This window comes from Anoplopoma fimbria, chromosome 19 (genome assembly GCF_027596085.1).
Source record: "Anoplopoma fimbria isolate UVic2021 breed Golden Eagle Sablefish chromosome 19, Afim_UVic_2022, whole genome shotgun sequence".
Lineage (NCBI taxonomy): Eukaryota > Metazoa > Chordata > Actinopteri > Perciformes > Anoplopomatidae > Anoplopoma > Anoplopoma fimbria.
The window spans coordinates 26,333,782-26,348,120 of record NC_072467.1 but is presented as its reverse complement, the minus strand read 5'-3'; the positions used below and the strand labels follow the sequence as shown (position 1 = coordinate 26,348,120).

General features: G+C 39.5%; 1 protein-coding gene across 1 annotated transcript; it reads left to right on the top strand.

Annotated features, from left to right (window-relative positions):
* Window positions 1–725: 725 nt before the first annotated feature.
* On the top strand, window positions 726–13,895 carry cdhr5b (cadherin-related family member 5b). Its single transcript, XM_054619637.1, has 15 exons — window positions 726–810; window positions 2,152–2,327; window positions 2,433–2,489; window positions 3,825–3,914; window positions 4,471–4,557; window positions 4,781–4,882; window positions 5,112–5,309; window positions 6,292–6,382; window positions 6,484–6,581; window positions 7,328–7,531; window positions 8,059–8,169; window positions 8,244–8,310; window positions 9,485–9,694; window positions 12,368–12,537; window positions 13,362–13,895. Exons 1-15 carry the CDS (start codon window positions 726–728, stop codon window positions 13,893–13,895), a joined length of 2,280 nt encoding a protein of 759 aa, XP_054475612.1.
* Window positions 13,896–14,339: the final 444 nt, after the last annotated feature.

Here is a 14,339-nt window from a genome sequence, read left to right as displayed (position 1 = left end):
TTGAGTTAATTTGAACCACTTGTGAAAAATAATTAAAAGCCTTTACAGTACACCGCATTGAAACGGTACAGTATATAATCTCTAATCTCTAATAAGCTTGAAAGATTACTTATAAACATCTTCCTTGTTATGGTGGCAGTAATGATGGTTTGATTGGAAAGCCTGAGAGCTCTCAGAGAACCAGGGTTACACACTTGTAACCACACATAACCGTTTGAGTGCGTCAAGTTTACATTTTGGATGTATTAAAGATTAAAAATAGTAGAAGTAGTTTGGATATCGTTGTGTTGACTTGTATAACCCATAGAAATCGAACCATCAACATTAAATGTATATACATAATGTCTACTGTTTCTTTTTGTATCTAAGTGTTGTGTTTGTTCCGTCTTTGTTGTCAACCATAAAATGGAGACACATGAACTCTGGATGACGGGGAAATGGAGACGATTATAGAAGACTATTCTGTTTATTTGACGACATTAGTTGATAAAAAACCTAATTAGGGCTATCATTAATTCTTTCAACTTCTGTATACGTGTAAACATGATGTGCCTCACATCAAACCAAACAAAGTATAGACTTTTTGTCACAAATAAGGTTTTATGACTTCCCAGCACAAACAGAAGTGTTATGTTTTTATGACGGGGGGAAAAGTCCACTGCAGCCATAAAGCCGAGCAGATAAGTCGAGAACAGAGACAGACAAGTGTCAGTTCAGACGGAGACATGGACGGGATTCGTACACACTTCACTGTGAGGACGTCCTTCAGCTTTCTACTTCTGATTCTGCTTCGAACGTCCGCAGCGCAAAGTGAGTCCTGAGATCTGCTGGTTCACTCGAGGCCTGTTTGTTTTATCTGATGGTGTCACCTCACAGAGAGTAATAACAGTGTGTTCAGTTATAACCAATCACAATGTGAAAGATTAATAATGTACAAGTGTAATAAAAACCAGAGCAGGCTCAGGCGACTGAAACAGGAAGAAAGTTGACATTGAAACTGGGCAGAGAGGTAAAGACTGGAGACAAGTTCTGACACTCAATTTAGGACTACAAACTATAATTATTTATAAAATGATCCATGGATCATTTTGGGTTTTCAGTAACCAGCAGCCTGTTGCAGCGATAAAAAATCAGCTCCACATTTAAGGTCCAATGTGAAGGATTTGGCGCCATCTAGCGATGAGGTTGCAGATTACAACCAACTGAAACTATTTAAACCACAGTGGCCGACGCAAAAATGTTAAATACACGAATGTCCCTTTCTAGAGCCACTGTCTGTTCTGGGCTAACGTAGAAACATGACGACCGGCTCCTTGAAGGGGACCGCATGTAGATATATCAATGCCTAATGCTAAGCTAACGTGAACATACTTTATAATATTGTATTCAATTTCTGCCAATAGATCCCCTTAAATGCATACCACCGGTCCTTACAAATCCCATTAATCTTGTATGCAGTTAAAAAAAAAAAGGAACCGTTTTGGGAAAGTTTAAAAAATGGGAAGATGTTTTATTATCTACAATCTAGAGTTGCAGTTATGTCTGCATCATTTCTGCATCGACCTGTTAATAAAATAATTGCAACCTGAACCACAGGCCGATCAGATATGTGCCGATCTAGCAGTGCAGACAAAAAGCTGTAGGGGTCGACAACAACCCAATCTACCAAATGCATGACAAAAATAATTCTATAAACATGCTTCAGATTGCTGTGGCAAAAGCTCACTCCATGTTTCATGTCTATGTAACACGTGTCTTCTCCTAATCCAACCCTGTCTCCTGCAAAATTATTTTCCTGTACAATGTTTTCAGAGAAATCTATTTTCACCCAGATCACAGATGTACGGATCATTTCCAATCGATTGCAGCATAAAATCCCATGTTAAATACATAAATACCTTAATATGGTGTGACCAGATTTTACTAAGTTATAGCGTAGCTCCTCCACTCTTGTCAAACTATTACTACGTTTGAACTTTCACATCTTTATTAAGTATTTTTGAGAATATTTTTCGTACATTGCAGGTCTGAACCTCCAAGAACTTCAAAGTTTTTCATAGTTTTGAGCTCGCACTCTGATCCTTTGTACAGGACACACACAGATGAAACTGTTTTTCATTTTCTAATTCATCTCTTGTTGATTCCCAACAGTCTGTTCTGCAGTTAACCAGGTGGATTTTCAAGAAAACAACTCGGTTGGTGATGTCGTGCTCACGATCACTGTCCAACCAGGGGTGACCCTCGAGTTCAGACCCCCAGTAAACCCAGACAACCCATTTGACTTAGATGGAAACAAGCTGATAGCTAAGAGTGTGTTGGACTATGAGGTATGTAGGTCATGGTGTCAAACAGATCCAGACCCATGTCTCAGTTTAGATACTAGTCTGTGAAAATACCGTCTGTTTTGCATAAAAGTTTGTTTTTGTTTGCAGGCTGCAACCACTCAGGAAGTGAATATCGTCTGCACTGAAACAGCCACATCGCAAACGGTAACAACTTCTACATTCACTAAACAAGATCAGCTGAGATGCATTTTACTGTAGTGACTTTAACTTTAAAATTATTTTTGATGAGGTTCTCAAGGTTCCTGAGAGGGTCCTTCAGGTTCTAGGGGTGTTTTTTTAAAGAGGTGGTACAAGTCTTTGAATAAATTCCCTGGGTTATTGAGGAGGTTCTCCAGGTTCTTGATAATGAGGTACAGGTGCTTGAGTAGCTTCTCTGGGAGCGTGAAAATGTTCTCTACGGGTTTTAGGAGGTCGTACAGGTTCTTGATAAAAAGGTACATGTTCCTTATATAAATGTACAAGTCATTGGGTAGGTTCTAAGGTTGCTTGAAGATGTTATTTATGGGCTTAAGCAGGTTGTACAGGCTCTTGATAGAAATGTACAGGTGCTTGATGAAAATGTACAGGTGCTTGAGAAGGTTCTCTAGGTCTTGAAGATGTTCTCTACTGGCTTGAGGAGGTCGTACAGGTTCTTGAAAAAAATGTACAGGTGCTTGAGAACGTTCTTTGGGGGCTTGAAAATGTTCTCTCTGGGCTTGAGGAGGTTGTACAGGTTCTCGAAGAGGTTCCACTTATGCTTAAAGGGGCCTGTACAGGTTCTGAAAGAAAAGGTAGAGGTGCTTGAGGAGGTTCTCAATGGGGTTTAGGAGCCTGTACAGGTTCTTTAAAACTCTACAGTGTTTGTGGAGGTTCTCTGGGTGTTTGAGGATTTATATACGTTTTTTAAGAGGTTCTACATATGCCTGAGGAGCCTGTACAGGTCCTTGAAAAAATATACAGGAGATTGAGGAGGTTCTCTAGCAGTTTGAGGAGATGGTACAGGTTCTGGAAGAGGTTCTACAGATGCCTGAGTACTCTCTACATGTTCTTTAAAAATGATAGTCGTGTTTGAGGAGGTTCTCTGGGTGTTTCAGGAGTTATTGACATTTTTGAAGAGTTCTACAGATGTTTGAGGAGCCTGTACAGGTTCTTGAAAAAAATATACAGGAGCTTGAGGAGGTTCTCTAGCAGTTTGAGGAGGTGGTACAGGTTATTTTACAGGTTATTGACAAGTTTGTAAAGGCATTTGGTGTTTGGTGAAGCTTTAGGGTTTCTGTTGTTCCACATTTTTAAGGAGGACATTTTTTAGTAATAGAGTCAGGATCTACATGCAGCTCCGAGATGAATGTCAGAATGTGTGTCTTTGATTTATTTCATATTCTAAATGTATAGTCACATCTTATTTACAAGTTCCATACAATGAAAATTGTAATTATCCAAGATATAAAATCAATAGCAAAACAAGTAGTTTAAACAAGGCTTCTGTCTATTTGTTTCCAGCTGCCTCTCGTCATTATTGTTGTTGTGAAGAATGTGAATGATAACCCTCCAGTCTTTGACCAGAACCCGTACCGCATCAATGTCAATGAGGTAAGAGTCTGATAAATACCTTTAGATACAGAGCAATTATTGTTCAGCATTTTAGTTCTTTGTTTGTTGCCTTACAGACCTGACCAATGACTAAATGTTATTTATAGGAATTTATTTTCATCCCATGTTAAAATCCAAGTTACTCTGGATTACATCACAAACTATGTGGACATATATTTCATGTTTTGGTTACAATGAAACAAACACAATCATATTTTAGGTTCAAGTGAACTTCAAACAATTTGTTTTGGCCCTTAGTCCTGTTTCAACATGCGGTACTCTTGTGTGCAAAGACAGCTGCATAAATAAATGCTTTTCCCAGTTTTGGTGAGGAAGAACAGAACAGGTATGCACAAAGTCCTGACCTCAACCCCATCCAACACCTTTTGGGATGAACTAGAACAAAGACTGTGAACCAATCTGATCACCAAACATCAGGAATGCTCTTGTGGCTGAATGGGAGCAAATCCAGTGGAGGCGTAGGAACTTTATAGTGCATGTTGTGCTGTTGCTATGTACAAACTTTGATTCAAGTCCATAACGTTGTTTGTTCCAGATGTCTCCTGTAGGCACAAGCGTTGGCCGCTTCGCTGCCACAGACAAAGACTCTCAAATCATCTACTACACGCTGACGTCTGAATCTGTAAGACTTTCTACTTGTTTTTCTTTTAGTAGGTCCAACGTTTAGATAAATCTTCTTGTTGTTTTTCTTCCCCAGAGTCAGATGAGATATAAGTTTGATCTCCAGTACAGATATATGCCCAGGAAACATTTGGCCTAGTACAACCAAGACTGGACGCAGGATGAAACTGCTTGCTCAAGGACCATATCTAAAAAGATTTTATTGTCATGTTTGATTTCTGCAGAACGGCTTTAAACTAAGTTCGCCCACCAACCCGGATCTCCTTGTTGCGACGCCTCTTGACTTTGAAAAAGTCAAAAATGTCCAACTGATATTAAAAGCTGAGGTGAGTACTGCTCACTGCTGGTTGTCACTCTGATATCTTTTATCAGATTCAATTAAAACAAAAATGTATTTCAGTTTCTGGAGGTCAGGCATGCTCTTTTATACATTAAGACTACAATAATATACATTGTTGTAAAAAGACTTCAAACTAAATCAAAACCAGGAGCCAAAATGAAAACAGATGTGTTGTACTGAATCAATCAGATTGTCGTTTTTTCTTTTTTTAAAAGGACACCCAGTCGCCACTGACCTCATTGAGCGCCACCACCACCATCATGATCACCATCTTAGACGTGGACAACAGACCCCCGTGGTTCCAGCCCTGCATCAAACACGAGGCTGGGGGAGCTGTGATCTGCCAGAGCACCGGCTACACCGGCAGGGTCGTCTTAAACGAACAAGAGGTGCAATACTTCATCTGGAAAATCGTAGATTGAGCGAAGCGATGTGATCTGGCCTCAAATGGAGAGTTTTATCAATGAGTAGCTAATCAGCCAGCTCCATAACTGAAGTTTAACTTGATGCCATGAATCGTTCAAATGGGGATAACGGTGCACAGGAGTGGAAATATTGCGAATTTTTTTAAATTTCACTTTTTACACTTAGCTGAATTTAATTGAATTGCCTTGGCTGAAGTCAATTCAATTCAATTTATTTTGTATTGCCAAAAATCACAAATTTGCCTTAGAGGGCTTTACAATCTGTACACATACGACCTCCTCTTGTTTTTTTTGTTTTTTTATTAAAGCTATATGCAACAGTTTGTAATGGAAACAGACTCTGCAAATTGATCATGAAGAACGTGACACTTGTGACTTCCACCAAAGAGATGAAAACATCACATCTTACATTTCTCAAATTATTAATCAAATACCATATTTGCATCTTGTTTTCTACATTATTTTTCATAGAGATTGGACTGGAGCTCGTTTAATTACGTCATCTTGTTGCACAATTTTCTGCTTTGTTTGTTCGATGGCACCGGACTTGAAAATTAGAGCCACCAGCTGTTTATACAACAGCTGGTGATGGAAACAGACATTAATTCACATTTACCTTTGGAAACCTGGCTAGTCTCTGCTATGAGACTTTCATGCAGTTACACTCGGTTGAGCGTACGAAAAGAGACAGAAGTAGTTGTGTGAAGAATGGACAAAAAACAGCTTGTCAGAGAAGTTAAAACCCCAACTTTCACACCTCCCAACACCTGACATATCACTGCATAAAGTATGCATGATTGGATAACCCGATTCTGTCTTCAGAGAGGAGGTTTCAATCTGACAACACTTTGTTTGAAGCAGTCTGAGGCCTCAATGCAGCCTCTAAAGTCTGTCTGTGTTCACGACTCCCATCGCTAACTTAGACAAATCATGATGTCGATGATCAGAGTGTTTTTTTCGTCCTCTACAGCCCGGAGAGTTACCTCTGAAACCAGGACCGCTGTACGCCATCGACGGAGATTCAGGGATAAACGAGGAAGTGACGTACTCGTTCTTGGCTGGTAAGCAACGCTGGTTTGTTCCTCAGTCGGACCTCAACATCCACAGACATAAGTTGTTGTTGATTGGCAGGTAGAAGCAGCTCAGTCTGTCTTTGTTTTAGGAGATAATGGCGGTCTGTTTCAGATCAACCCCAACACGGGGAACATCACCATGTTGAAGCCGGCCGATGTGTTGGATACGATCAGTCTGACAGTTCTGGTAAAGACAAAACATGTTTTTATCCAATTGGACGTTTAAATGATGGCGTCTTTGTGTCTCCTTTGTTTTAACTGTCTGATCTGTGTTGATGTTTCCTAGTTCTGCAAACAAATTGTCTTTTTGGGGTTTGTAATAACTGAAATGAAAGATGAACATGTAGCCTAGACAAACACAAAAACTAAATGTTAACCTATGCCCTCAGTCATATTTCTATGGGAATCTGGGAGTTTGATAATCACCTGAAGAGGAGTTTACAATTTAGACTGACACTTTTTGTAGTCAGATTTAATATTTTTTAAATCAATCTCTTAAAGTCCAACTGAGCCTCTCTGTAAAGCAGATGTCTTGTGTTCTCTTTAGAGAAAAGAAATCTGAGACAAAAAGAGCATTTCCAATATTTTTCTCAAAGACCATCTTTTCTTCCTTGTTAAAAAACAGTTATTCTAATTATCAAATAATCTGTTTTTCTTGACTAATTGTTTAATCGTTTGGTCGATAAAATTGTTCTGACAAACCAATTGTACAAAACAAAACATTTTCAGTTTATTATTATAGATGACTAGGAAAACCAGTATTTATTCATATTTCAGAAGCTTGCATGACTTAGATTAAGGCTTATCTTTAGAAAATGGAATTGAATGGTAATTATATAAATAAAATGTAAAAGTGTGATTAATTGAAAGATAATCAGAGTTTGGATTATGGATGGTCAGACATGGTTACATTCTCTCTGTTTTCTCTCCCAGGCTGCTCAGAAGACAAACACTTATCAGTTTGCCACGACCACTGTCACGCTCAGCGTTCAGGTGAAGAGTCTCCACCGTCCACAGTTTCAGAGGCCTCAGTACGAAGGCGTCATCACCGCAGTGGGCGTCATGGCGATGGACCCGAAGTCCAAGGATGAGCCGCTGCGGATCCTCGCCACGGATGATGACTACGCTGCCACCTCGGTAAAACACTGACTCCAGACTCCATCCACCTGTTCTTATGTACATTTACCCTTGAAAGGAAACTTTGACCTTTGAACTTCTGACATTCAGTTTTTACAAAAAGGAAAAATTCAGATTTATAGTTTTTGTTCATTTGTCCATAATTTTTATCGGTAATTAAAACATTTTGCTTTACAAGTAAATAGCTCAGATCGTCAAGAAATTGTCCAAAAACAGACAGTTAATCAGGCAGTCTTTAAACATATACAAAAAACGCTTTATTTAAAGGTCAAACTGAAAAGTAGTGCACCTGAAATGTACGTACCAGACTACTTTGCATTAACAGTGCAACGTTTTTGGTAAACCCTCTTAACTTATCTAACTATGCTGGCTAAAGCAGCTTCATTGTCAACTAAAAGCAGTGGCCTACTGTTTAACTGAATGTTCATCATATCAGTTGTGAGTGTTTGATAACTGAGGAAGTCTTTTTGGGAGTTTCTCAGTCTACTTTATGTGCAGCACTAACCTGTTGTTTTCTGTTAAAACAGGGTATAAACCCCCACATCACCTACTACGTCAATGGGAGCAGTGATTTCTCCGTCGTTGGCGGCTATTTATTCATGACAACGGATCTCCCAGAGGCCACATTATCTCTGCAAGTGAGTTTACAAATCTAGTAAAAACTTAAAGTGACCAATAGATTGAGCACTCAACTTAAACTTTGTTCTTTCAGTTGGTGGCAATGGACACGACTAACGAAGAAACAGCTACAGCTCAGCTCTCAGTGGAGGTGACTTCAGGTAGGAAGAAAACCTTCATAGACGGCTCTACTAAATGTTGAAAGGTAGAGAACAAAACTGCTCTGGCTCTGCTTCACCAATGCAGCATTATCCTCCAATATACTGCAGGACTATAAAATACATGCAAACATGAGGGCCAGAATGACGAGCTTGTAGCTTGCAAAATGCAAATTGCAATGTGCAAATTAGCTGCTGACCCCTCAAGACCAAAAGCCAGATTAATAAAATCCAGGTCCACATCCAGGAACCTTTTTACAAATGCAGGAAATTTACCCACATTTCAACCAATGTAACCAGGATGTTAATTTAGTACCTAGCAAGCCTCATTTGGTCTGTCTCAATCGTTGCTTGGAAAAACAGAGGCAGATTTTTCCATTTCAATTGCGTTCAGTTCTGTCGTTTAAGTTGTGTCATGTCTCCTCCGTGGCACAGTCCTGTGGTTGGTCTGCTCTCATGTCACCAAAAAACTCCAACAGAGTTCACTTAGATGTGGTCAAAGACCTTTGCATGCAGTCTTAGTGCAGGAACAAGGTGTTTGATCAGCAGTGCTCTCGTCATTTTAGCTTCAGCACCTGAGTTTGTTTGAACCGCAGTCAAGGTGTGGAAGCTCTTTTTTTAGGATGCATTCAGGCTGAACAAAAAGTGAATATCAGATGATCTCCGGTCGTGAAGATGTAGACGTGGAGACGCATCTGCATGAGTTAAACATCTTTCAACTTTTGCATACAATTTCTGGAATCTTTATGATACCACATCATTGACATTTACAGACAGGACAAGAAAAAAAGAAAAACTAAAGGGAACATCTGATGTTCCTGGTAAGTTTTAAGAATATTGGCTTCATGTGTCCAGGTGTATTCAGCATAGAGGATATCATTGATCAAAAATCTGAATGTGCACTCCTGACCATGTGTTTTTTGAATGTCTGCTGTACTTCTTGTGAAGAAGCATTCAAATGAATACGCAGGGACTCTGTTAGCTAGCTAGAGCACATGACGTCATCGTTAGGTCCATTTATTGAAAGTTTCTATAAAAATACTTCTAGCAGTCAGGTTTGTGCAAAGACTCAAGGGGAAAATTCACTTTGCGTCCAGTCTGAAGAACCATTAAACGTTCGGAGAGGACAAGAACACGAGGTGAAACCACTAAGCTTCAAAGTGTGTTCTCCTCATAGGTTTAACCACCACCAGTTTGCCTCTGAGCACTACAGACAATATGGCCTCAACGTCTGTAGGGGAATCCTCCACCGACAGCAAGACCACAGAAGAAGTGTCCACCTCCAACCCCACGACATCCACTGACAGCAGCCTCTCAACTGCCACTAATCCAAGTTTGACCAGTGAAGGAAGTGCCTCCACAGCCAGCACAGCTCACCCTCCCACAGGTGGTCACACTTTCCTCTCAACACCTTCCGCCATATTGAATATGTACCCGTTATGCTAAGCTAAGAGCGATCCTAACATGGTGAGAAACTACGATACATTATTAAAAAATTAAGTGAGGCAAGGAAGGAGCTTCGATGTAGTACGAAGTGGCAATTAAACCGAATGTTTTATTCAATTCAATTCAGTTTATTTTGTATAGCCCAGAATCACAAATTACAAATTTGCCTCAGAGGGCTTTACAATCTGTGCACATGCAGCATCCTCTGTCCTGGAACCCTCACATCGGCACAGGAAAAACTCCCCTAAAAAACCCCTTTAACAGGGAGAAAAAAGGAAGAAACCTCTGGGAGAGACAGAGCAGGGATCCTTCTCCCAGGATGGACAGAATGCAATAGATGTCATGTGTACAGAATGAACAGCATAACAGAGAAACACATTCAATGTATATGACATAAATGATTCATATAATAAGAGTAGTAAGCAGAGTAACGAAGGAAAAAACAATTAAGACTACTTATAATAACAGCAGCAATTATTATAGTAGAATTATAATTATGAAATAGGGATAGTAATGTGATTAATAATAATAATCGAAGTAGCAGTGGGTGTCAGTCGGCTCACAGCAGGAGGCACGACTACGGTCCAGGTACCACAAGGATTCATGGAAACCTGCAAAGCGAGAAAGCAAAAAGGGCTTCAGGGTGGAAGTAAAGCCAATAAGCGTAATGGTACAGGTAATAGTAATGTGACTAGTAATAATAATGGTGGTAGCAGTCGGTGTCAGCAGGGCCGTAGCAGGATGCACGACCACGGTCCAGGTACAGCCACGATTTATAGAAGCCTGCGAAGCGAGAAAGCACAAAGACTCCATTCACTTTTAAGTTCCTGTAATGGCAGAGTTCACAATGTGTTCAAAAGCAAAGACAAAGTGTCTTGTTGTTGACAAGAAAAGCAACCAACCACAGAGCTTTGTTTTGTCGTGCAGTGACAGCAGTCAAAGATTTGCAGAGACCTTTCGGGTAACTCATCCTCCACCTTAACGCTAAACTAGCTTGACTTTTTCAAACTTCTGGTAATCACTTTCTCAAAAAACAGTTTGGAGACTTTGTAGTGAGTCTGTTGTAGTCGCTTTCTTTCCTAATGTCTAACTTAAGTTTCAGCCATTGGACCACTATGTTTAAAAAGAAACAAAACCTAAATCTCTCAGTTTTAGTGGTTTTCTACAGAATATTAGTAGGGAAAACTAAATTTGTGGAAACCGTACAAAAAGTATACTATTTTAGCCTACGCCAAAGCAACACAACAACCCAAAGGCAACAACCCAAGTCTCCTGACCAGATATCAAGATTGTCTGGATTTGTTCTGTATTTGGACACTCAGTCTTCGGTCTCCTTTATGAATATGTTCTTGAAAAGCTTTATTTTGTACATTTTTTGTTTCTGAATTCTGTCTTATTTACCTGAAATCACAAATTAACTTCTGCCATAAAAATGTCATTGAAAATGTCGCAAAATATATTATAAAATAATCATAGTAAAGTATGTCATAAAATGTATTCATAATACAGCATGTCACAAAAATTGAGTTGTATAGTGTGCATATAAAAGTGTCATAGTATACTTTATAACAAAAAATGTCAAAGGATAGTGTGCCATGAAAATGTGATTGTATAGTATGCCAAAAGAAACTCCTTAAAAATGTCATAGTATATTAAGCCATAAAAATTCATGAAATATAGAATAGAATGGTATGGCATAAAAAGTCATAATATATTGTCATTCTATAGTATGTTATGAAAAAAAATGTGTTAGTTCAGTGTGCCATAGAAAAAATAATTACAAATGTCATATTAAAGTATGCCTTAAAAAGTCATGACAAATGTCGTAGTATAGTATGATAAAGAAAATCATTGAAAAGTATCATAGTGATGTCACTAGAAATGCTATGCTATTAAAAAAATCATATAAAGGTCATATTATAGCTTGCTTTAAAATGTCCTAAAATATGTAATAGTATACTTTCTCATGAAAGAAAATATTTAAAATGTCCTAGTTATTATTTCACAAAAGTCATAATATAGTATGTCGGAAAAAAAAAATCATTAAAAAAGTACATAACAAACTATACAATGATTCTTTCATAAAATTGTCATAGTACAGTTTGCCATTAAAAGTCATGAAAATCTCCTTGTATAGTATGCAAAAAAATAATTCATAGTATAGTATGATAAAAAAAATCATAAAAGATCACACAACATAGTATGCCGTTAAAAAGCCACAAAAACGTCATAGTATAGAACTAAATAAATGTAAATGTCTTCCCATTAAAAAGATGTTAAAAAATGTCATTGCATAGTTGGCTATAAAAGTTTCATGATACAGTAAGTCATTAAAAGTCATGAAGAACTCATAGCATAGTTTGCCATAAAATATGAGGAGATTCAACTTTGTCATTTTACAGAGTACAGTTACTGAGACAACAAAATGTAATTTAGAAGTATAATATGCCAAAAAAATGTCACAGTATAGTATGTCAAATAAGACTCAATCCAGACTCTATTTATTTATCTATCTAGACTTTTGTCCCATTTAGGATTGACCGCCATGTTGGTTCCAGATTCAGCTGTATTGTTGGCGACACCTGTCTTTAGTGTCTTTCGTTGGTTCCTGCAGTGATCGTTCCGTCCGGTGGATACGGGACGGTGGAGATGGTGGCGCTCGGTGTAACCCTGGGGGTCCTGCTGCTCATCTGTCTGGTGGTCATCGTGGTGCTCGCCCTGCGCATCCGGAGGGGGAACGCAGACTGGAGAAAGACCTTCGAGGCCAGCATGTTCCAAAGCTCCGTAAGTTCCAACTGGTTGTTAAAAAGTATCTGTCCTTGATTTAAGATTATTGTATATAACACTTTGTATAAGAGACATTTTAACGCAAGGAATCTGTCCATCTGTATAACACTTTGGTCCATAGACAGACATCCCTTCAACTAAAATGAAAGTTGCTCACACCTACGATTTCTTCGAGGCACATTTTTAAGACAGTTTCCTATTTGCGCTCCAGAAATCCGAATCTCTTTCAAGATTTAAAGTCATAATGCTCTGGACAAAAGTGTGTGCAAATAACAAACACAATCATTGGAAAAGAAGTCGCTGTAAGACGGCAAATAATTGTTTTTTTGGGTGTGACAAACCCCGGAATTCACTTTTTTTGTGAAATTTGGTCCAATAGCATTTGGAAAGTCTAGAAGATTTTTATCCCAGTGTGTTCTGGGAGCCAACAGGAAGTAAGATGGTGAGGTTAAAGGAAGTCTCTGACGTGTATTCCCGCTTCAAGACTCTACTGAGCATGCTCTATGGGCTGAAAAAACGTGCATGGAGGCCTGCAGAGACTTTTTTCAGCATTTGTGTCAATTGAGGAACTTTGATAGGGGCGTTGTTCTTGAACGCTACATCCTGTTCTCCTCAATACATCCATGAGAACCTTCCTTTAAAGGCCACCAAACCTGGGGAGACAAAGTTGTACAAACATTCAATGGAAGCCACAAAAAGCTCTTTGTACGGCCCAATAGCTTACCATACTGTGGTTTGTAACGACCACTGAAGCTTCTAGTGGTCACCAGCAGGACTTTGAGCTATTCATCTTGATTTTAAGTGAATGTTTTCTTCCACAGCTGGGTCAAGGAGGTCAGAAGGAGGGCATCCAGTACACCAACGAGGCCTTCCAAAACGATGAAGATGGAGACAGCATGGGCTCCGGGTTTCCAGGGGTGGGAAGCGTAAGAGCCGGTGGAGCGCCGGGCGACTTTTCGCTCGAAGAGGCCGTCGTGAAATCTTCAGTGTTGCCGCTGCACGCTCTCCTGCAGGGCGACGCCAGCCGAACGGGCTCGGACACCGCCGAGGACGACGACAAGGAGGTGAAACCCATCCTGACCAAGGAGAGACGCATGGACGACGGGTACAAGTCGGTCTGGTTCAAGGAGGACATCGACCCCAACGCCAAGGAGGAGGTGTTGATCATCCCGGACCGCGGAGAGGACGACAGCCAGGAGGAAGACGAGGAGCCGTCGTCCAGCGGAAGGGATGACGACGAAGACGACGACGACGGCCCGCGGGTTAGAACCCCGAGGGTCATCTTCAACGATACAGATCTGGACAGTGGACTCGGGGTGAAGATGGAGGATCTGGAAGAGGACGAGGAGCTGTGAAAGACGAGTACATAGCGGGAAATCGCCCATAATAAAATCTAATGATTTATCAGCAGTCTTGGTACAATCTGCCTTATCATTTAATGACAGAGGACCAGGACTGAACACGCCTTAAGGAAAGAGTTTTAAAAAGTAACCTGGATTCATTCATAAGCCTCGACCTGTGTGTGTGTGTGTGAGAAGCTTTTAATCTGAAATAAATAGAACCTTTTACAGCATTTATTGTTTATGTAAATACTTTACGTGTCATAATTAATATAGAGTAACCTGAGTAAAGATATGTTTTCACGTATTAAATGAGTTTAAGGCAACTGAGATCAGTTTTAGGGAAATACAGAAATTGAGACCAACTTAGAGGTCCTTGCTAGTATTGCAGTTATAGTCCTTGGAAGATGTTTGAATGTGAATTTATTGATTTATGTTCACTAAAATAAAACATCTAAT

What these genes read in the sequence shown, in the direction of transcription:
- cdhr5b (XM_054619637.1), top strand. Translation starts at nt 726, where the DNA reads ATGGACGGGATTCGTACACACTTCACTGTGAGGACGTCCTTCAGCTTT. An exon ending in ACCGCATCAATGTCAATGAG is followed by an intron (nt 3,915 to 4,470) that starts GTAAGAGTCTGA and finishes TGTTTGTTCCAG; the next exon opens with ATGTCTCCTGTAGGCACAAG. An exon ending in ACACGCTGACGTCTGAATCT is followed by an intron (nt 4,558 to 4,780) that starts GTAAGACTTTCT and finishes TGATTTCTGCAG; the next exon opens with AACGGCTTTAAACTAAGTTC.